This window comes from Populus trichocarpa, chromosome 5 (assembly GCF_000002775.5).
Source record: "Populus trichocarpa isolate Nisqually-1 chromosome 5, P.trichocarpa_v4.1, whole genome shotgun sequence".
Classification (NCBI taxonomy): Eukaryota; Viridiplantae; Streptophyta; class Magnoliopsida; order Malpighiales; family Salicaceae; genus Populus; species Populus trichocarpa.
The window spans coordinates 20,776,402-20,792,622 of NC_037289.2; the positions used below are offsets into that span (position 1 = coordinate 20,776,402).

Consider the following 16,221-nt stretch of genomic DNA (forward strand, 5'->3'; position numbering starts at 1 on the left):
ATTCAGCGATACGCATATGTGTAAGTTAAATTAACCCTGGATGGTCGATCAAGTAGGGTAGCCCATCAAGCTTTTTATTTTAAATTTGCAATTTGTAATGAAAGAAGATATTTACTGGACTACTATAGTAATTGCAGACTTATGAAGTATGGCAGAGATAGGAGGCAATGGTGGTTTTGTCTTGGAGCACATGCATGTGAGTTAATGATCCTTTCCCATACTATTTTGTGATGCGTGCTGTGCTTGCAAGCCATTTGGATTCGAATACTCTGCACTTGTAATGAATGATGGGGTAAATGCAAACGATATATCTTCGTGCATGAAGACTTTAATTAATTAATACTACTGATGTTGTTGGATACATATTATAATTATTATAGAAAAAAAGCTAAATGGAATGGTTTTTTATTTATTTATTATTATCATTGTTCATCAAGGTATAGATCATTGTAAATTAAAATAGTATAATAATGTAATTTGTTCTTAACAAAAAAATTTACTAAACATGTAGTTGGGAGTAGGAGTAAGATTGTCTTATATATGTGATATATTTGATATTGAAAGAATGATTAAGAACATAATAATTTATTTGGGTTTTTGGGGTCTGACGTTGGGGAATGACATGACTATTAGATACCTGGTATTGAGATCAAACATGTCTATTAGACTTTAGACACTCGGGTCTAGCAAAACAATCACATCCCAGACGCTCGGGTTAGACATGACTGCTAGACCCTAGCACCCTGGATCTGGAACGCCATGGGTCTGGCAGGGGCGTCAGATCCAAATAACTTGGGTTTAGCAAGGAAGACAAACACAAGTTAATAATCATTAGTATTGATAATCAATAATACTAATGATTATTAGTATTATACTTATTCTTAATATTATTCTTATTATTTTTATTACTATTATAAGTAATAAATCTGGAAAAAAATAATATTACTATTGAATAAAAAATATAAATTTGATTTGAAGAGATAAAAAACTATAAAAACTTGGGTCAGTCAAGTTTAATATTATTATTAATAATTTTTTAAAAAAATATTATTACTATTGAAAAACAACCATAGATTTGATTTGGAGAGTAAAATTAAAAATTATTATTGTTGTTGTTATTGTTATTATTCTTTTCATTATTGTGAATATTATTTATATAATTATTAATAATTATTTTAAAAAATATTATTATTATTGAAAAAAATAGTAATAAGATCACATTTGAATTTGTTACACTCCAGGAACTAAGGTCTGGCAGGGACGTAAAACCCAAAGCTATTGGTCTGATATGACTGCAAGACACATTTATTATTATTAATATATTTTAAAAAGAAAATGATATTGACCTGATATGGAACACAGGCCAATATATATACTAGTATATATTATATAAGATATTAATTTGTGAGTGGATCAATTGCGCAATTTAGGGTTACTACTCCAGCATGCATCTATCTTTTTTAAAATATGTAATATATATATTTTATAGCTTGTTTCAAAACACATTTTAATTCGTGTTTTTTAAAATTTTAATATTTTTTTGTGTTTAAAATTATAAATTATTATTTTTTGAATATAGACAGAATGGAGTTTAAGTGATTTTGAGAACAATCTAGTAGGTTTCTTCTGTTTGGAAAAAAAACACCCACCAACCCACATGCCATCATATCAAGTTGGGTCCGTGCAAATGAGAAATTAAGACAAGTGAACGCATAGAATTAAAAATGATCTAGGAAATGTACAAAGGGAACTCATTTTGAGAACAATAATGGGTACAAGAATAAATTCTATAATTAACTCGGCTAATTTCTTAAAACTCTTGGACACCATCTTCCATAAAATCTTAATGTTAAACATGAAAATATCCTATTAGTGATTATTTTTACTACCTATAAAAGATAGCTCTTTTTTGCTCGCAAAAAATCTGCATAGTGAGTAAAACAAGTCTCATAAAATTTATTATTCGTACATATTTTGAATTAGCAACTCAATCCTGATTTAATTAGTCCTTAAATTTGGTTGGCACATAGAATTTAGAAACGTTTCTTACATGTGTAAGCACTTCCTTTTCCATTTCAGATAGAGCTTCTTAATTTCCCCTCATGAAAAAAAATGGTTGCTTGGTTTCTTTTGGTGTAGATTTAGATTTGGGTCCAATAGCCCTTTCAAACTTCACTGAAAAGCTAGGCAGCCAGTTCATTTTGGGGACAAAATGAATCGACCATGGCCCAACCTGCCCCAGACCACAAACTACACATCTGTGTTTTCTTTTTCCTCATTATTCACACTTCGTTTTACTAACATATATATCTTTGAAAGTAATTTTTGTATCCTTTAAATTATTAACAGACCACACGAGCTTGCAAACCAGCAAGAGAACACGATTTGTGGGAATAAATGGAGTGATAAGGCAAGCTCAACCTATCGGAGGAGTAAGGATTGTTATTCCCACAAATCTGTCTATCTCAGTGGGGAGATGTTGGAGGATGAAGAGGTTTCAGGAGCAACAAATTCTGTTCAAGATTGTTTTTCAACAAGATAAGGAAACTGCAATGAGAAATGAGCACAAACTGGATTTAAACTTATATCAGATCCTTATAAACTAGCACTTTAGACAGGATATGATGTTTGCCATCATAGCTAAGATCTTTCCAGATACACTTCATTTGTTACCATGTTTATCTATTACCTATGACTTCAGACAAGATATGATGTTTATCTGTTAGATTGTAAGTTATGCGGTTAACTTTATAAGTTATAATAATAATAATAATAATAAAAAAACAGTATTCTACATAACTTCCTCTGCTTCGATTTTTCTCTTTTAGTTTCTGTCTTTCTTCCATTATTGTACCAGAAAAACAGTCGATCATGTTGACAAATTTAATTATGAGTCTGATCACCTGTGAACAATATGCTCATGACCTACAAAATTTTCCTCTAGCTTGATCATTAGTGGCTGCGTGGATGATAATTGATCGGGCAGTATTGAAAAATATTAAAAACAATGGTTAGTGATTTATTTTATTGCCATCAAAATGGAAAGAAAGAAGAAAGAAAGAAAGAGAATATATAACGAATAACAGAAGATATTGACACACAAGCTTCATGTAATAATTATTTGCATAAAACCCATCAAATAATTAGTCCTTATCCTCGCATCGTGCCCCACTGTCTTCATATTGGAAATCATACCATGTGGACAGGTCACGCCAGCTCTCTAAAATTTTGATCACCAGCTTGACAAACCTTGTGACGTGTTCTTGTACAAATCACATAGATTCTGTTCCGATATCCCTAGCACGTCCTCCACCGTCCGGCCGATCCACTGATGATCGTCTCTCAGAGCTTTATTTAACCGTTGGATGAATCCCTTTTCATGTCTCTCACAGTTTTTCAAAAATTGTGCCACAACCATAGGATCCTTATCTCCTGAGCAAAATTTACCAAATTGATCATCCAGTGACTCGTGGCCACCAAGATTTCTCACAGGGCCAAAACCAGCCAACCCATTAATGTACTCCACCATGCCATCAAGGAGCCATTGCGGAGCTCTAGACTCGGAGTCCCATATCCATGCACGAGCCATACCTTGTAAAACAACTGATGTAATTGCATAATCAAGGTTTTTAGGATGGCCCATTAATACTGATGGACTTATGTTGATGACAAACTCATTGTTGGTGTTGGTGTCCACCGTGACCAAGTTTGGTAGGTTGTTGCTGGCCAGCCTTAGAGTAACATGGTGGATCACTTGCTTCTTGGTGTCGTCGTTGATATTCGGATAAAGAAGGTTTTCAACGAAGAGGCTAGTGTTTAGGATTATACGGGTGGCTTTGTCGTTGGAAATGTACGAGAGGGTGAAGCGTTTGCCTTCTGCGGAGTCTTTGGCATCGTTGACTAATGTAATACCGAAGCCTTTTGATGCTTCATAGTTTGCCCAGATGGAGATAATTCCAATGGAAGTGATCAAAAGAAGCCGAAGAATGATGCTAGAATTTGAAGACCAATGCTTGATGTAGTCAGCATCCGTGTCATCAAAGTAGTAGAAGGAGGTGGTGGTGGTGGTGGTGGAGGAGGAGGAGGCAGTGGCAATATCTCTGGGGATCAGGATGGGTTGGATGAGGGAAGGGTCTTCCATGAAAGGACGCGAACAAAAATTAGAAGCCGTAATATATGATGAAGACGTCAAAATTATGTAGCACAATGAAAGGCCACCAAATGCTAAGGGCCCACTTTACTGGCCGAAGCTCTAGCGTGCGATAATCATCCTTCTATCTTAGAAGTTTGGTTGTGCTAGTGGGATGACAAAATCATTTAATTTGGATTCCAACGGCGTTTAATCTTGACTTTTTTTTATTAACTAGCATGTTGTAAAAAGAAATTGATAAACTAGTTACTCTTAAAAATAATTACAATAATAACATGATTAAAGTTCCCAGAGGTGTTCCCGGATATAATATAGTAAATTTTAATTGTAATCAACTTCACTTTTCATATTTTATAAAATATAAATCCGGTTTATTTATTTTTTTTTAAAACTATAACATGTTGGATATATTAAATTGAACTAAAATTTTTATTGAAAAACACATATATTCATAAGTTAAATATATTAATTCTTTTATTCTTCAACATCTTAAAAAAATATTAAATAAGACCTCTATAATATATATATATATATATTAGAAAAAGCATAAAAATTATCACAATTTATACATGAAAATAAAAATCACTGCCAAGTATACCACTGAGTTAATGAATCCAATTTTGAAGGGGGGTAAATTTCTTCAAGAACTTGCTTTTGTGACGTGAAAATGCAAGGCTAAGATTACGAGAGCCACGGGATATGGTATCATCTATCCAAGAACTTGACCTTTTTCCCAGAAGAATTAACAGCTTGAAAGCATTTTAGCGAACGAACAAAGTTAATTTCTCATTCTCATCATTAACAAAAACATAAAGAAAAAAAAATGCCAAATCTCTAACACTGCAAAAAGAAGAGCAAGTTCCTCTTGCTTGTTTCTACCAGCACAAAAAACCTCCACCATCAAAATGCAATTTCTTTCTCTACACCACCTCCCTTCATATGATCACTACTAGCAACTAATTTACAGATCAAATACAATTCGTAACCAAAAAAGTAAGGCATGAGATTATGCCCCATAGCATTCAGCATTCCTGCACATGAGCTGCTCACTAGTCTTCTAAAAAGCATAGACTAGCTAGCAAGCAGGGCAAGCAACAGATCAGTATAGCACCATCTACAAATGTCAGAGATCGACATTTTTAGCCAGCAACATGATAAATGCAACAAATCGAGTGAGTTTATCCCCTGTAGCCCGGAGTTGATGTTAATTTAGCCAGCAACAAAATGATAAATGTCAGAGACATAAAATGTGGTTTCTCGTTAATTTTGGTAGCTACCGATGGGGCAGGATTCGAAGGCACTGCACCATAAACAGTTGCGCCATTTGAGTTTGTTGTGTTCAAGACCGACGAGCTTGTGCTGCAAAACAATTCCAAATCCAGATGAGAAGTAAAAAAAGATCAACCAGCAGAAAGCTTTTTTTTTTTTGTTTTTTTTCCAGGTGAAAAGGAGACAAAAAGTAGAGGCGGTAAGAAACATTACCTAGTGGAAGGAAACTGACATGTCCCAGTACCTGAAATTGTATTGAATATAAATAAGAGCTCTAGCAAAGTAAATAATAATAAAGAATAAATCTGAGCACAGCTAATCCACAAATCTGACGACTGACAAGCGTCTGTAAAAGGCCACTAAAAGTAGCTTGAGCGGCAGTAAAAAGATCCACTTTAGCTATTTTTCAACGACCTCGATAAAGCGACCCAAATCACAATCTTTTCTATCTAGCCTGCCCCCTCGACGTCCTCCGAAATAATTCCCTCGAGATGCAGTGAGCTGGAGGTGAGTTCACATGTCATTTCTATCCTCTTAGACGTAGGGTTATTACAACTCGTCTGATTAGCTAACTCGGGAAACCCAAGACTCAAAACTTCAGTCTTTTTAATTTAATCCAACAAGATACTCACTATCAACACAACAATGTCCATCGGCAACTAATAATTTGTAGGTCAGTTGACATGTAATTTCTATTCTTTAATGCATAATTATTATGATTCAAGAAATTCAGGATCCAAAATTTAACTTCGATTAACTTTCTAGTTAAATCATTTAATATATCAAATTAAATTTTTAATGATTTGATTGACTGACTAAATCCATTTAAACCCAATCAATTCAACATCAAGAACCTCAAAAAAATTAAAAGAATGAAATTATTTTGTTTTAATAAAAATAATTAATTATCTAGGGTCAAGCTAAATTTTTTTTGAAGTTAATCTCCTCACAATAGGTTTGTCAACTGTGCTCCGAATTTGATTAATCTACTAAATCTATTTAAACCCAGTCAAGGCAACATCAAGAATCTTAAAAAATTAAAAAAAATAAAATGATTTCATTTTAATAAAAATAATTAATTATCTAGTATTAAGATAAACTTTTTTTAAAAAAAATTAATCTCCTCGAAATGGGTTTGTCAACCATGCTATATGATGACTTCGAGTTTAAGTCACAATATCATTTTTTTTCCCATTATGATCCAGACAGGAATTTTGAAAAATATGTATGCGAATGCAACTGAGATCTATTATGAAAAAATTAGTTTAGGGACTAATTTAGACTTGATATATAGGCTGGGGAGCTATATGGTGTTGCCCCGGCAATTTAACAAAGAGTGCAAGATTTTTTTCATTTATATATATAAAAAAATTAGTAGTATAATCCACTTTCATTAGAGTTTTTGGCAGAACCAAAATTTCAGCACGAGACTCCATAACTGCACCCTTCTTGTTTGTGCAAAAATTCTACTAAGCTTCGATCTCATACACAGAGCACAATATTGATTAAATTACTATAAACTTGAACATGGAAAATTAGCTAAAGACAAAAAGAACATGGAGTTCCACTTTTTAAATGATTTTTTTTTAAATTATATCTTTAAGTTGATCTAAGAAATACAGGATTGAAAGTTTAACTTCGGTAAAGTTTCTAGTTAAATCATTCAGTACATATATTAAAGTAGATTTTCTGTAATCTGATTTATACGAGTAAATCCATTCAAGTCAATATCAAGGATCTTAAAAAAAAATGAATGACACTACTTTGTTTTAATAAAAATAATTAATAATTCAAGGTTAATTATTATTAATAATATCAGTTAAAAAAACTATTATTAATAATCGATCAATGTAATGATGACTGATTAGATTTAGGATTAAAAAAAATATTTAATTCTAAGAAATTCACCTAATAAATTGAGAAATTATCCATGTTTTGAACTCTAACTAATTTAATAAAAGAACTCAATCAAATTTATAAACCGACCGCAGAGTTAAGCATTAAGAAAAAAAAAATAAAGTAATCAGTAAATGGTTTTGGTGAATTTGGTCCGGTCCGAAACAGGCAAAAGCGTCGCTTTTCTCTGTTTTTTTTTTTTTTTTTTTTCAGAATAAGGAATAAAGAAGCCGAATCCCCCGAAGCCTTTTAGACCGATACTTACAGATGAGTGGCAAGGTTAGAGGGACAAGAGTGCGACCCGAAATTTAGCATTGATCGTTCATTAAAAAGAAAGAAAGAACGAGAAGGACGAGCGGAATTCAGGCGTTAAAGGGGAAAAGGTTTCAAGAAATGAACTGATTGGTCTCTTTTATTTTAAAAACTAATTATTTAGTTCCTTTTTTTGTCCATTTTCAATTTCTTCTATTTTTTTCGTTTTAAGAAGTTGAAAAAACAAATAGATATCATGGAGAGATTAGTTAAAAATATATATTTCTTGAAACAAAGTAATGTTAAATTAAGCATGACTAACAATAGTCAAGGGACTGATTATTAGTTTTGGAAACTAGAGGAACTATTTAACTCGTTTTTCAAAATTAAGAGGGACTAATTTATAACTTGATCATCAAGACGTGACATGAAGTCATGAACAATAAAAGGAAATGGCACGATAGAGGACAGAACTTACTTGGATTAGTGCTAGTAGTAGCAGCAGTTCCTCCAAAATTACAGCTACTAGGCACTGGATTCTTCTGATAATAGCTGTTGAATGCATAGGAGGCATGGTCATGAACAGTGTTTGGATTGTAACAGCTTCCACTAGGTAGAATTGCTGAGCAATCAGCACCGCCATAGCCACAAGCATAATCCAAAGCAACTTGTAACGCTGTTGGTGATGCACTTGGGCTAGCAATACACCAGCTAGCTCCTGGAGACACAGGTGTTGTTGTTGACGTTGGGGTTACCATTGGCGTAATGGTAGCGGGCGATGTGGAATCGGGGTCTGAATTTGGGTTTATCAGGGGAGTCGATGTGGTGGGAATTATTGTGGGAACAGTGGTTATCGGGGTTGTGATGTCCTTTTGGCTGCCGGAAATAGAATTCACAAGGACTACAACCTGTTTTGATCCATGGCCTGCTCGTTCACTATTCTCATTTGCTGACCTTTTTGTAACACTTGAACCTGGATTTAAAATCATCAAGAGTAAAGTTAAGCTTCCATTGTGTAATGTGTGATTGGAAAGCAGGAGTCCTCAGCAAATCCTGTTCACACTATTTCAAACTTGACATCAAGGCATTGATTAGTGTGTGCATGGTTCCAAAATTCACCGACTAGGCTGAACTCTAAAGTCGTGAGTGGATAGGTAATTTACAGTGCAACATGAGTGTCCACCTAGAGTAGGCCAACATGTTTAATAATTGACAAGAAAAAAAAAAAGAGAAGGACAAGTTTGAAATTGAACAAGAACCATGATTGAGACAAAAAAGTAGCTGCAGTTTGACTCCAGAGAACCAACAACAGAACAAGAACTTGAATGAGGAGATGAAAAATCAAAGCTAAGGCTCATTCATCAAAAAAGAAAACCCATCTTGTTTCAGTAATGTAATCCTGGATATCCATGCTTGAGTTAACAGGAAAATAAGGAAATCAGCAATGTATTAAGAAATGAAAAAACCAGTAATGTGAAATCGTTGCTTCCTTGGCCTGATGGAAAAGAAGTTGTGAAACAAGATTGGTTCTGCAATAGAGAAATTCCAAGCATGAGAGAGTAAACCATCACCTGATGAAGAAAGGAAGAGACCGAGTAAGCAAAACATTAGGGAGTAGATGACTCTGCCACCCATGGGCTTAAACCCCCGACCCTCTTCTTCTTCTTCTTCTTCTTCTCTTCTTTGATGTATTTATCCAATCAGTTTACCCTTTATTCAAAGCAAAGAAAGGGAAAAGAAGCAAACAAATGTTAAATTACAGAAGCATCAATGATCTTGTTGAAAAGAGAGGATTTTGCATCCTTTGTGCTGTGTAAAGAATATATATTTTGTGGAATAAGTACCCTCTTGAGAGAAAGGGAGGGAGGGGGTAATGTATGTGTTTGTAGAGGAAGACTTAAGAAAGGAGACGGGTGTAGAGGAGGAGGGTTCACAAGCAAGAGATGGAACAAAAAAAGAGGGAAAAGGTGAGAAGAAGGTTGAAAAAGAAGTAAAGGGAGAGAATTGTTTTGGGATTTAGGCTTGGTGTGTGGGCTGGTAAGTGATGGTTGTAATGATGACGATGATGTCTACATTTCGCCTTTTGTTTTATTTTTATTGGTCTGCTCTTCTTCTTTTAGTGTTTCATAAATAATGAGAGCAAGGCCAACCTTCAATTATGTCCAGTAAGCTTTCTTAGCTAAGCAAGATAGGCGCTGCATGTCTTTGTGCTCGACTTGGTGCCCCCTCAGATGCTGTACAAAGAGAGAGGGAGAGAAAGAGAGAGCACAGCGCGAGGTGGACTGCCCCACTGATGACCTTCCGAGGGATGAGCTTGGATCAACCGAAGTGGTATGAGTGATACTCAAGTATTCTCTCCCCTGATCTCTGCTTTTTGGTGGGTTAAAGACTTAAAAAAAAGTATTTGCTACAGTTTCTTGTTGGGTTGTTCTTGATCAAGACTGCCAACTACATAGAAAGAATGTGCTTTTTATTTCTTATCCTTCATGGCGACACGAACCTGTCAAATTTCTCACTTCAACATGTATGGAAATAGATAATGATTCCCTGTTTGTAAACAGTGGTGCATAAGGTATACTGATGCTATGCAGAAAAGCCAAAGCAAGGTTCCTATTACTGCAGAGGAAAAACATTAAGAAAAATAAAAAATCAAGCAGGACAAACCGATGACAACTGAGTTTTATTACTAATTAATCTTGTGAAGAGCTCTAAAAGCATCTTTTTTTTTCCTAATTCTTTTGGCCTAGAGTGATCAGACCTTGCCACAGGAGCTATGTGGATCATGTGGTTGGAGTCACCGCTTCAAGGTCTCTCATAGTTTACTGCTTTTCGAAAAACCAGTGGAGTCGCTTCTATGTCAAGTAGTAGGGCAATGGTCTCTGCCTTTGTCCAGAGAGAGGTTGTGGCTTTCCCCATTGCCCTGACTTAAAAAGCTTCTTTCTTCTTTCTTTCGTGGAACCCCATTGATTCATTTGAAAGTGGCTAAAAGTCCAAAAAAACATTTGGGAAAATACACCCCTGGAGCAAAGCTTAGGAAAAAAAAGAGGAGAGAAATTACAGGAAATAAGTCAAGGATGAACATGACGAGGTCCTTGTTTAAAAATCAGAAAGTTAGGGAAAAAGAAGAAAAACACTAGCTGATGGATAAGGGAAAATGCCTTGCTAAAAAAGACTTGGAGGGTTTTTCTTGTTCTAGCTGACCCTCGTTTGGTATTGCATTCTAAACAGGTTTGTGTAAAATTTTAATTTTTTAATTTAAAATTAATTTTTTTATATTTTTAAATCGTTTTGATGTTTTAATATCAAAAATATTTTTTTAAAATAAAAAATTATTATTTTAATATGTTTTTTAGTGAATTTTTTTTAAAAAAACAACCGCTATCACACTCTCAAACACTCTTAAATCTTCTACTAGTGTTTAGCATTTGATTGCCATTATTATCAAATGTTCATATTAACCATCAATCCAACAAAATTTTATATCTAAATTTTGACGTAAAGAAAACTAAAAATTGGTCTTAAAAAACAAAAGGTGAGCAGTCCAGAAGTCTATCCTGAGGTTGCTCTTTTGACCAACTGGATGTCTATGCACTATATGATATTCCTAGACTCCTCCTTTTCTCCTTGTTTTTCCTAGTGCAAATAAAGTCGCTTCTTGATTGTTGCTCTCTTGCTATGTTATTTTAAGCGGCCATGTGTTCCATGGCGACATTTAAGCATAAAATTTTAAAAGAGCAATCATTATTGTTTGATCATAATTGCAGCTATCTCACAATTATCTTTTAAATGTGGACAAGTCTAGAACTTGGCATACACATTTCTCTCCTAGTCACTTTATACGTTCTCACCTATTGTTGCCCGATTTAGGAGAAGATTTTAAAGCTATGATTGCCGTTTTAGATAATGTTGTTTTGGTGGTGGGTTGGGTGATTTCTAGTATGATATGAGGATTAATTTTTAAAATATTTTTTATTTAAAAATATATTAAAATAATATATATATATATATATATTAAAAAAAAATTATTTTTAATATCATCAAATCAAAACAATTTAAAACAAAAAAAAATTCAGTTTCTTAAAAAAAAAAAAAAAACACTTCCTAATATAAAAACAAACAAACAGTGCCTACAAAGAAAAAGATCGATATACTTGAACTTTCATTGCGATAAGAAGGACTAGCAAGGGATGCCGCGGTTCTTTCCCACTAGACTCGTAGCTTTGGATGATGAGGGTTTCTTTTTCCATCGCTCGAAAAGATTAGGAAGTGACGTGGACAGTTTTATTTTATTTTATTTTATGGATAACCTTTATTACAGATGCTACCCAATCAAAACTAAGTATATCTCACGAAAGGTAGAAAAAACTTCACCGTCTAAGATAATCGAGAAAAGGAATAAGTTTCTAATGGTAAATTATTTTTAATAGATGTTTTAGTAAAGTTGGATTCTAGTATTTTCGTTTTCGAACCCATCCAATAATTTCATCGAGCTGTAAGACATCAGTGACTAAGAAATAATTTCTGAAAGTTTAGAGACTAAAATCAAAATTCACATGATCGAGGATCATGAATTAATTTACTCCTCACCCAGCAAAAAAGAAGCCTGCGTGTAGGCCCACTCCGTACTTCCCAATAGCCCAGTCCAAGAAATAAGTGGGTAAGGAAAGCCCAAGATATCAGTGGGTCTCAGTCTCAGTCTCAGACTCACATCGAGTCAAGCCCACGGCTAACCCAATATACAGGCATGGGTCCTCCTAAAGTTTGCCAGAAGCCAAACAGTACTTTCATTTACCTTTTAAAATTTAAATTGTATTTTTATTTAAAAATACATTACAATAACTTTTTATTGTTTTTTTTTAAAAAAAATATTAATGCGAAAAATGTTGCCTTGCTGCTGTTATTATCAGTAGTAGTTTTGTGCTTCTACCTTACTTTCCTCGTGTGTTTGCCCATGATCACTGTTTCCTGCCATCTACAGGTAGTGGAATTTAAAAAAAAAAATGGTTTCTGTGTATCACATGAAGTTGCATTTACATAACTGTAATTACTTAACATGCTTATATATTGAAATTGAAAATAGTAATATATATAATCTGCTTGAAATTAAAGGTCCATTTTCTATTGTTATGCGATGCATTCAGAATCATTTAGCTGAAGAAAACGAAATAAAGCGATTACTTGTGCAGATACCGTGATGACAGTAGTGGTACCAGGAGTAGGAAGTTTGAGAGAATCAAACAAGAGCCGTAGTAGTAGATAGAGCATCAATAGCAGCAGCAGCACCTCTTGCACTGCTACTACCTCTCTTCCTCTTCCTCTTCCTTTTGCCTCCTCCTCCAGCTACACCTTGGAGATCTGATTTTGCGTTGAGTGATTGGATGGAAGTGACGCGGCACTCCTGCCAGTCGAGCTTCTTCATGTCCGCCACGATGTCCTCCATGTTCATCAATGTGCATGACGATATTTCGTTTTTCTCTTTCACTGTGGAGCGTGACAGATTCTCCAGATCTATTTTATCCACCGCATCTATCAACACCTTCTGCTCGATCGTGGATTTATGACAGAAAGCATAGCTTAATTTAAGCACAGAAATTAAAAATCAGAAATCAATTAGTGTGTTGGATTTGAACCTGAGAGACTTTATCGATTTTCTTGAAGCCGTGCATGCGAATAATCTGCAAAAATAGAACGAACATTAACGTACACGAAAATCAAAACCAAGATCAATCAATGCAGAAAATGAGAGAGAGATTACCTGATTGAGGAAATTGGGGGAGAGACCGAATTGCTTGTGAGATAGAAAAAAATGGAGATAATCTTCGAGAGAAATCTTGCTCATTTTTCTTCTTTCTTTGCTGCTGCACTCTCTCTATCTATCGATTTTAATTTCTCCGATTTTAGTAAGCCTTCTAATCTAATTTTACAAACCGCTCTTTTTTATACTGTTTGGCAAATGGCAGGCTATATACCAGATGGTTCAAGAAGATTGTCCCTGGGGGTGCTGGCTCACGAGCCGGCACGTAATGCCTGTTGTTTTAATGAAACATTTTAATTAAAATTTTAAATAAATTGTTTTAATTTAAAATTTAATATTATTTTATTTTTAATTTTATTAAATAAAATAGAGATAATAAAATCTAAATTATAATCGCTTAATCATCAAATATTTAATATTATATTAAATTATCATCTTAATTTAGAAACTTAAATTATTAAATGAGACTTTAAAATATATTATTTTATAATAAAGAGAAAAACAAAGAAAAAGAATTGTCAGCTAAACAAAGAGAAAAAAAAAAAGAAAATTATATTTATATTAAAACAGGATAAAATCAAGAAAAAAAAATAATTAACAAAAGGAACTAAGATTAAAAAAAATTAAAAGAATAAAAATGAAATCAAAATAAAAAATAAATTACAAGGCAACCCAATTTTTTTTTATAGGATGGTAAATTGAAATGAAAAATAATTTAAACAAATGGAAAAAAAAAAAGAATCAAATCGAAAACAATAATACACCATAAACTTCGATTAAATAATGAAATTAAAAACCAATAATACCTTTACAAACAAAAACAAGGAAAATATTATAAATAAATAAAATAAGGATTGAATTGAAAAAAGTAAAACATGACAAATTGAAATTGAATGACTAAATAAAAAAACAAATAAAACTTATATAAAATGTTCAAAAAATAACATCTAGATATCAAAAGAATAAGGACTGAAATCAAAATACCAAAAATAAAAAGGATTGAGTTGTATTATTTATGGGATTAGAGAGAAAAGAAAAAAAAGGGCTCATTGACGACAAATTGCCACACCTCAAACAACACGTAAGAAGTGAACATAGCGATGCTTCCAACAACATGACAGAATCATGAGTTTGGCCACTAGGAGACCCCACACACACCATTCCGATGACGCGAGCACCTAAATACACCGGCACACGCCAACAACTTTTTCAAATTTAATTTTAATTAATTAGATTAAAAAAACCAAACTACCCTCGATAATTATGAAATTAATGAGAAAACCATACTAAAACGATCAAAAGGCCTTTAGGCCCATTGTTTAAATTCTAAATATGTCCTTTCAAGGTGCTTTAAAAATTAAAAAAGATGTAAATATCATCACCTAATAGCTTAATAAAAATTGATTTAAAAGGTATTAGAGTCGTTTTACTGTTTCAAAAAATAAAAAGTTATTTTTACTCTTGGCGAATCTTTAATAACAAATAGGTCACTAAAAAAGACTGAAATACCCCCCTTCAATATTTTGTCTAGGGAACGATAGTCATTACATTATAACAATGAATAGTGAAATTGGAGTGTATCTGCAGTGTAACATCTTCAACTTTTAACTTCCCATGATTTTTGTCCGCCATGATTTGATGTAAAACCAAATAATTTTTTTTTTTATTTTAATAGGTCAAATCTTATCTTGACATTTTAATTCTATCAAAATTTCAGCAGAATTTCTCCTAAAATTTTAGCTTTTCCAAGCGTTGACATCTTTCATCATTCACAATTAACACAACTCAAACATTCAATCAAATCATTTAAGATTATTTTCATAAGATACAATTTTCTTGAAGAAACATATTTAAAACTCTCTCATTTACTTGTCCAAACTTCAACTACAACCCAAGATGACAATGCTGTCACAATTTCAGCTTACAAGTCTAACACATAATTAAAACATTTTTATATGCTCTTTCATCATTTATAACAATCACTTTCATCTTACACATCACTTAACATCTTTTGTATATATGTCTTCCAAAATCAATTCACTTTTATCTATTTTTTTTTTGAAACAGTCCATTATGAAAGAAAATAGAATTTCTTTAATTTCCTCACTCTCAATTTATTTTTTTTTCTTGTGAATTCAAATCGAACAAGAATTTAACAATTTACCGTCCCTCCCCTTTTAATTTTCTTTCTTGGCCAAAACCTTATGGACAAGTAAAATGATTCTTAAATTATCATTTTAGGGATTTTACCTATTATTTGATTTTCTAATACAATACACATCATCTCAAAATATAATTTCCCTAATAATTTCATCAAACAAATTCATTCCCCAATTTCTTTCCCCTTGGCCCGAATCTTAGTAAGTTATGAGAATAGGTTTTATTTTTCAATTTTTTCAAATTCGGTCATCACCCATACAATATTCATGAATATAAGCATAATTCAAACACTACATTAAGCATTTAGTCAACCATTCATTCAAACCCACATTATATAATGTATTTTCTAATAAAAATGTATTATCACATAACATACATATAATTAAAGTTTAGATTGAAACTTTTTACCTCTTAAACAGAGAATTTGAAGAAAAGAAAGTGTTGAAACAAGTTTTTCTTTCCTCTTAAATTTTCCTCCTCACTTTTCATGCCAAATCCTCTAGGTTTTTATTTATTTTTCATAGCCTAATCTCCTTCCAGTCTCTTATTACCCCTTAATTATTGCATGGAGATGTGAATTTAGGTACAATATTGAAGAAATTTGAAAAAAAAAAACTCTTCCTCTCCTTCTCTAAACAGTCCGCCACTCTTGGCTTCTAAAATATACTCATATTTTTTATCCCTTGAGGACAATAATACCCTTCATTTTAATAATCTGGTTTTTTCATTTCACAGGATA

The 16,221-nt window shown here is 32.9% G+C and overlaps 3 protein-coding genes across 3 annotated transcripts; all 3 read right to left on the minus strand.

Moving 5' to 3' along the window:
* Positions 1-2,998: 2,998 nt before the first annotated feature.
* Positions 2,999-4,174, minus strand: LOC7464800 (uncharacterized). Its single transcript, XM_002307511.4, has one exon. The coding sequence runs from the start codon at positions 4,139-4,141 to the stop codon at positions 3,233-3,235; it is 909 nt and encodes a 302-aa protein (XP_002307547.4). The 5' UTR covers positions 4,142-4,174; the 3' UTR covers positions 2,999-3,232.
* Positions 4,175-4,995: 821 nt separating this feature from the next.
* On the minus strand, positions 4,996-10,592 carry LOC7464640 (glucan endo-1,3-beta-glucosidase 12). The gene is made up of 5 exons (XM_024601654.2): positions 9,718-10,592; positions 9,139-9,277; positions 8,046-8,540; positions 5,633-5,663; positions 4,996-5,509 (listed from the first exon to the last, which is right to left on the minus strand). Exons 2-5 carry the CDS (start codon positions 9,200-9,202, stop codon positions 5,329-5,331), a joined length of 771 nt encoding a protein of 256 aa, XP_024457422.1. The 5' UTR covers positions 9,203-9,277; positions 9,718-10,592; the 3' UTR covers positions 4,996-5,328.
* Positions 10,593-12,596: 2,004 nt separating this feature from the next.
* LOC7464641 (uncharacterized) lies at positions 12,597-13,495 on the minus strand. Its single transcript, XM_002307513.3, has 3 exons — positions 13,323-13,495; positions 13,198-13,242; positions 12,597-13,106 (listed from the first exon to the last, which is right to left on the minus strand). Exons 1-3 carry the CDS (start codon positions 13,404-13,406, stop codon positions 12,801-12,803), a joined length of 435 nt encoding a protein of 144 aa, XP_002307549.1. The 5' UTR covers positions 13,407-13,495; the 3' UTR covers positions 12,597-12,800.
* Positions 13,496-16,221: the final 2,726 nt, after the last annotated feature.

Coding starts and splice junctions, on each gene's coding strand:
- LOC7464800 (XM_002307511.4), bottom strand. CDS start 4,141: ATGGAAGACCCTTCCCTCATCCAACCCATCCTGATCCCCAGAGATATT.
- LOC7464640 (XM_024601654.2), bottom strand. CDS start 9,202: ATGGGTGGCAGAGTCATCTACTCCCTAATGTTTTGCTTACTCGGTCTC. Junction 5,664..8,045: donor TACTACTAGCACTAATCCAA/GTAAGTTCTGTC, acceptor ATACAATTTCAG/GTACTGGGACATGTCAGTTT. Junction 5,510..5,632: donor TGTCAGTTTCCTTCCACTAG/GTAATGTTTCTT, acceptor ATTGTTTTGCAG/CACAAGCTCGTCGGTCTTGA.
- LOC7464641 (XM_002307513.3), bottom strand. CDS start 13,406: ATGAGCAAGATTTCTCTCGAAGATTATCTCCATTTTTTTCTATCTCAC. Junction 13,243..13,322: donor CCCCCAATTTCCTCAATCAG/GTAATCTCTCTC, acceptor CTATTTTTGCAG/ATTATTCGCATGCACGGCTT. Junction 13,107..13,197: donor AAATCGATAAAGTCTCTCAG/GTTCAAATCCAA, acceptor ACGATCGAGCAG/AAGGTGTTGATAGATGCGGT.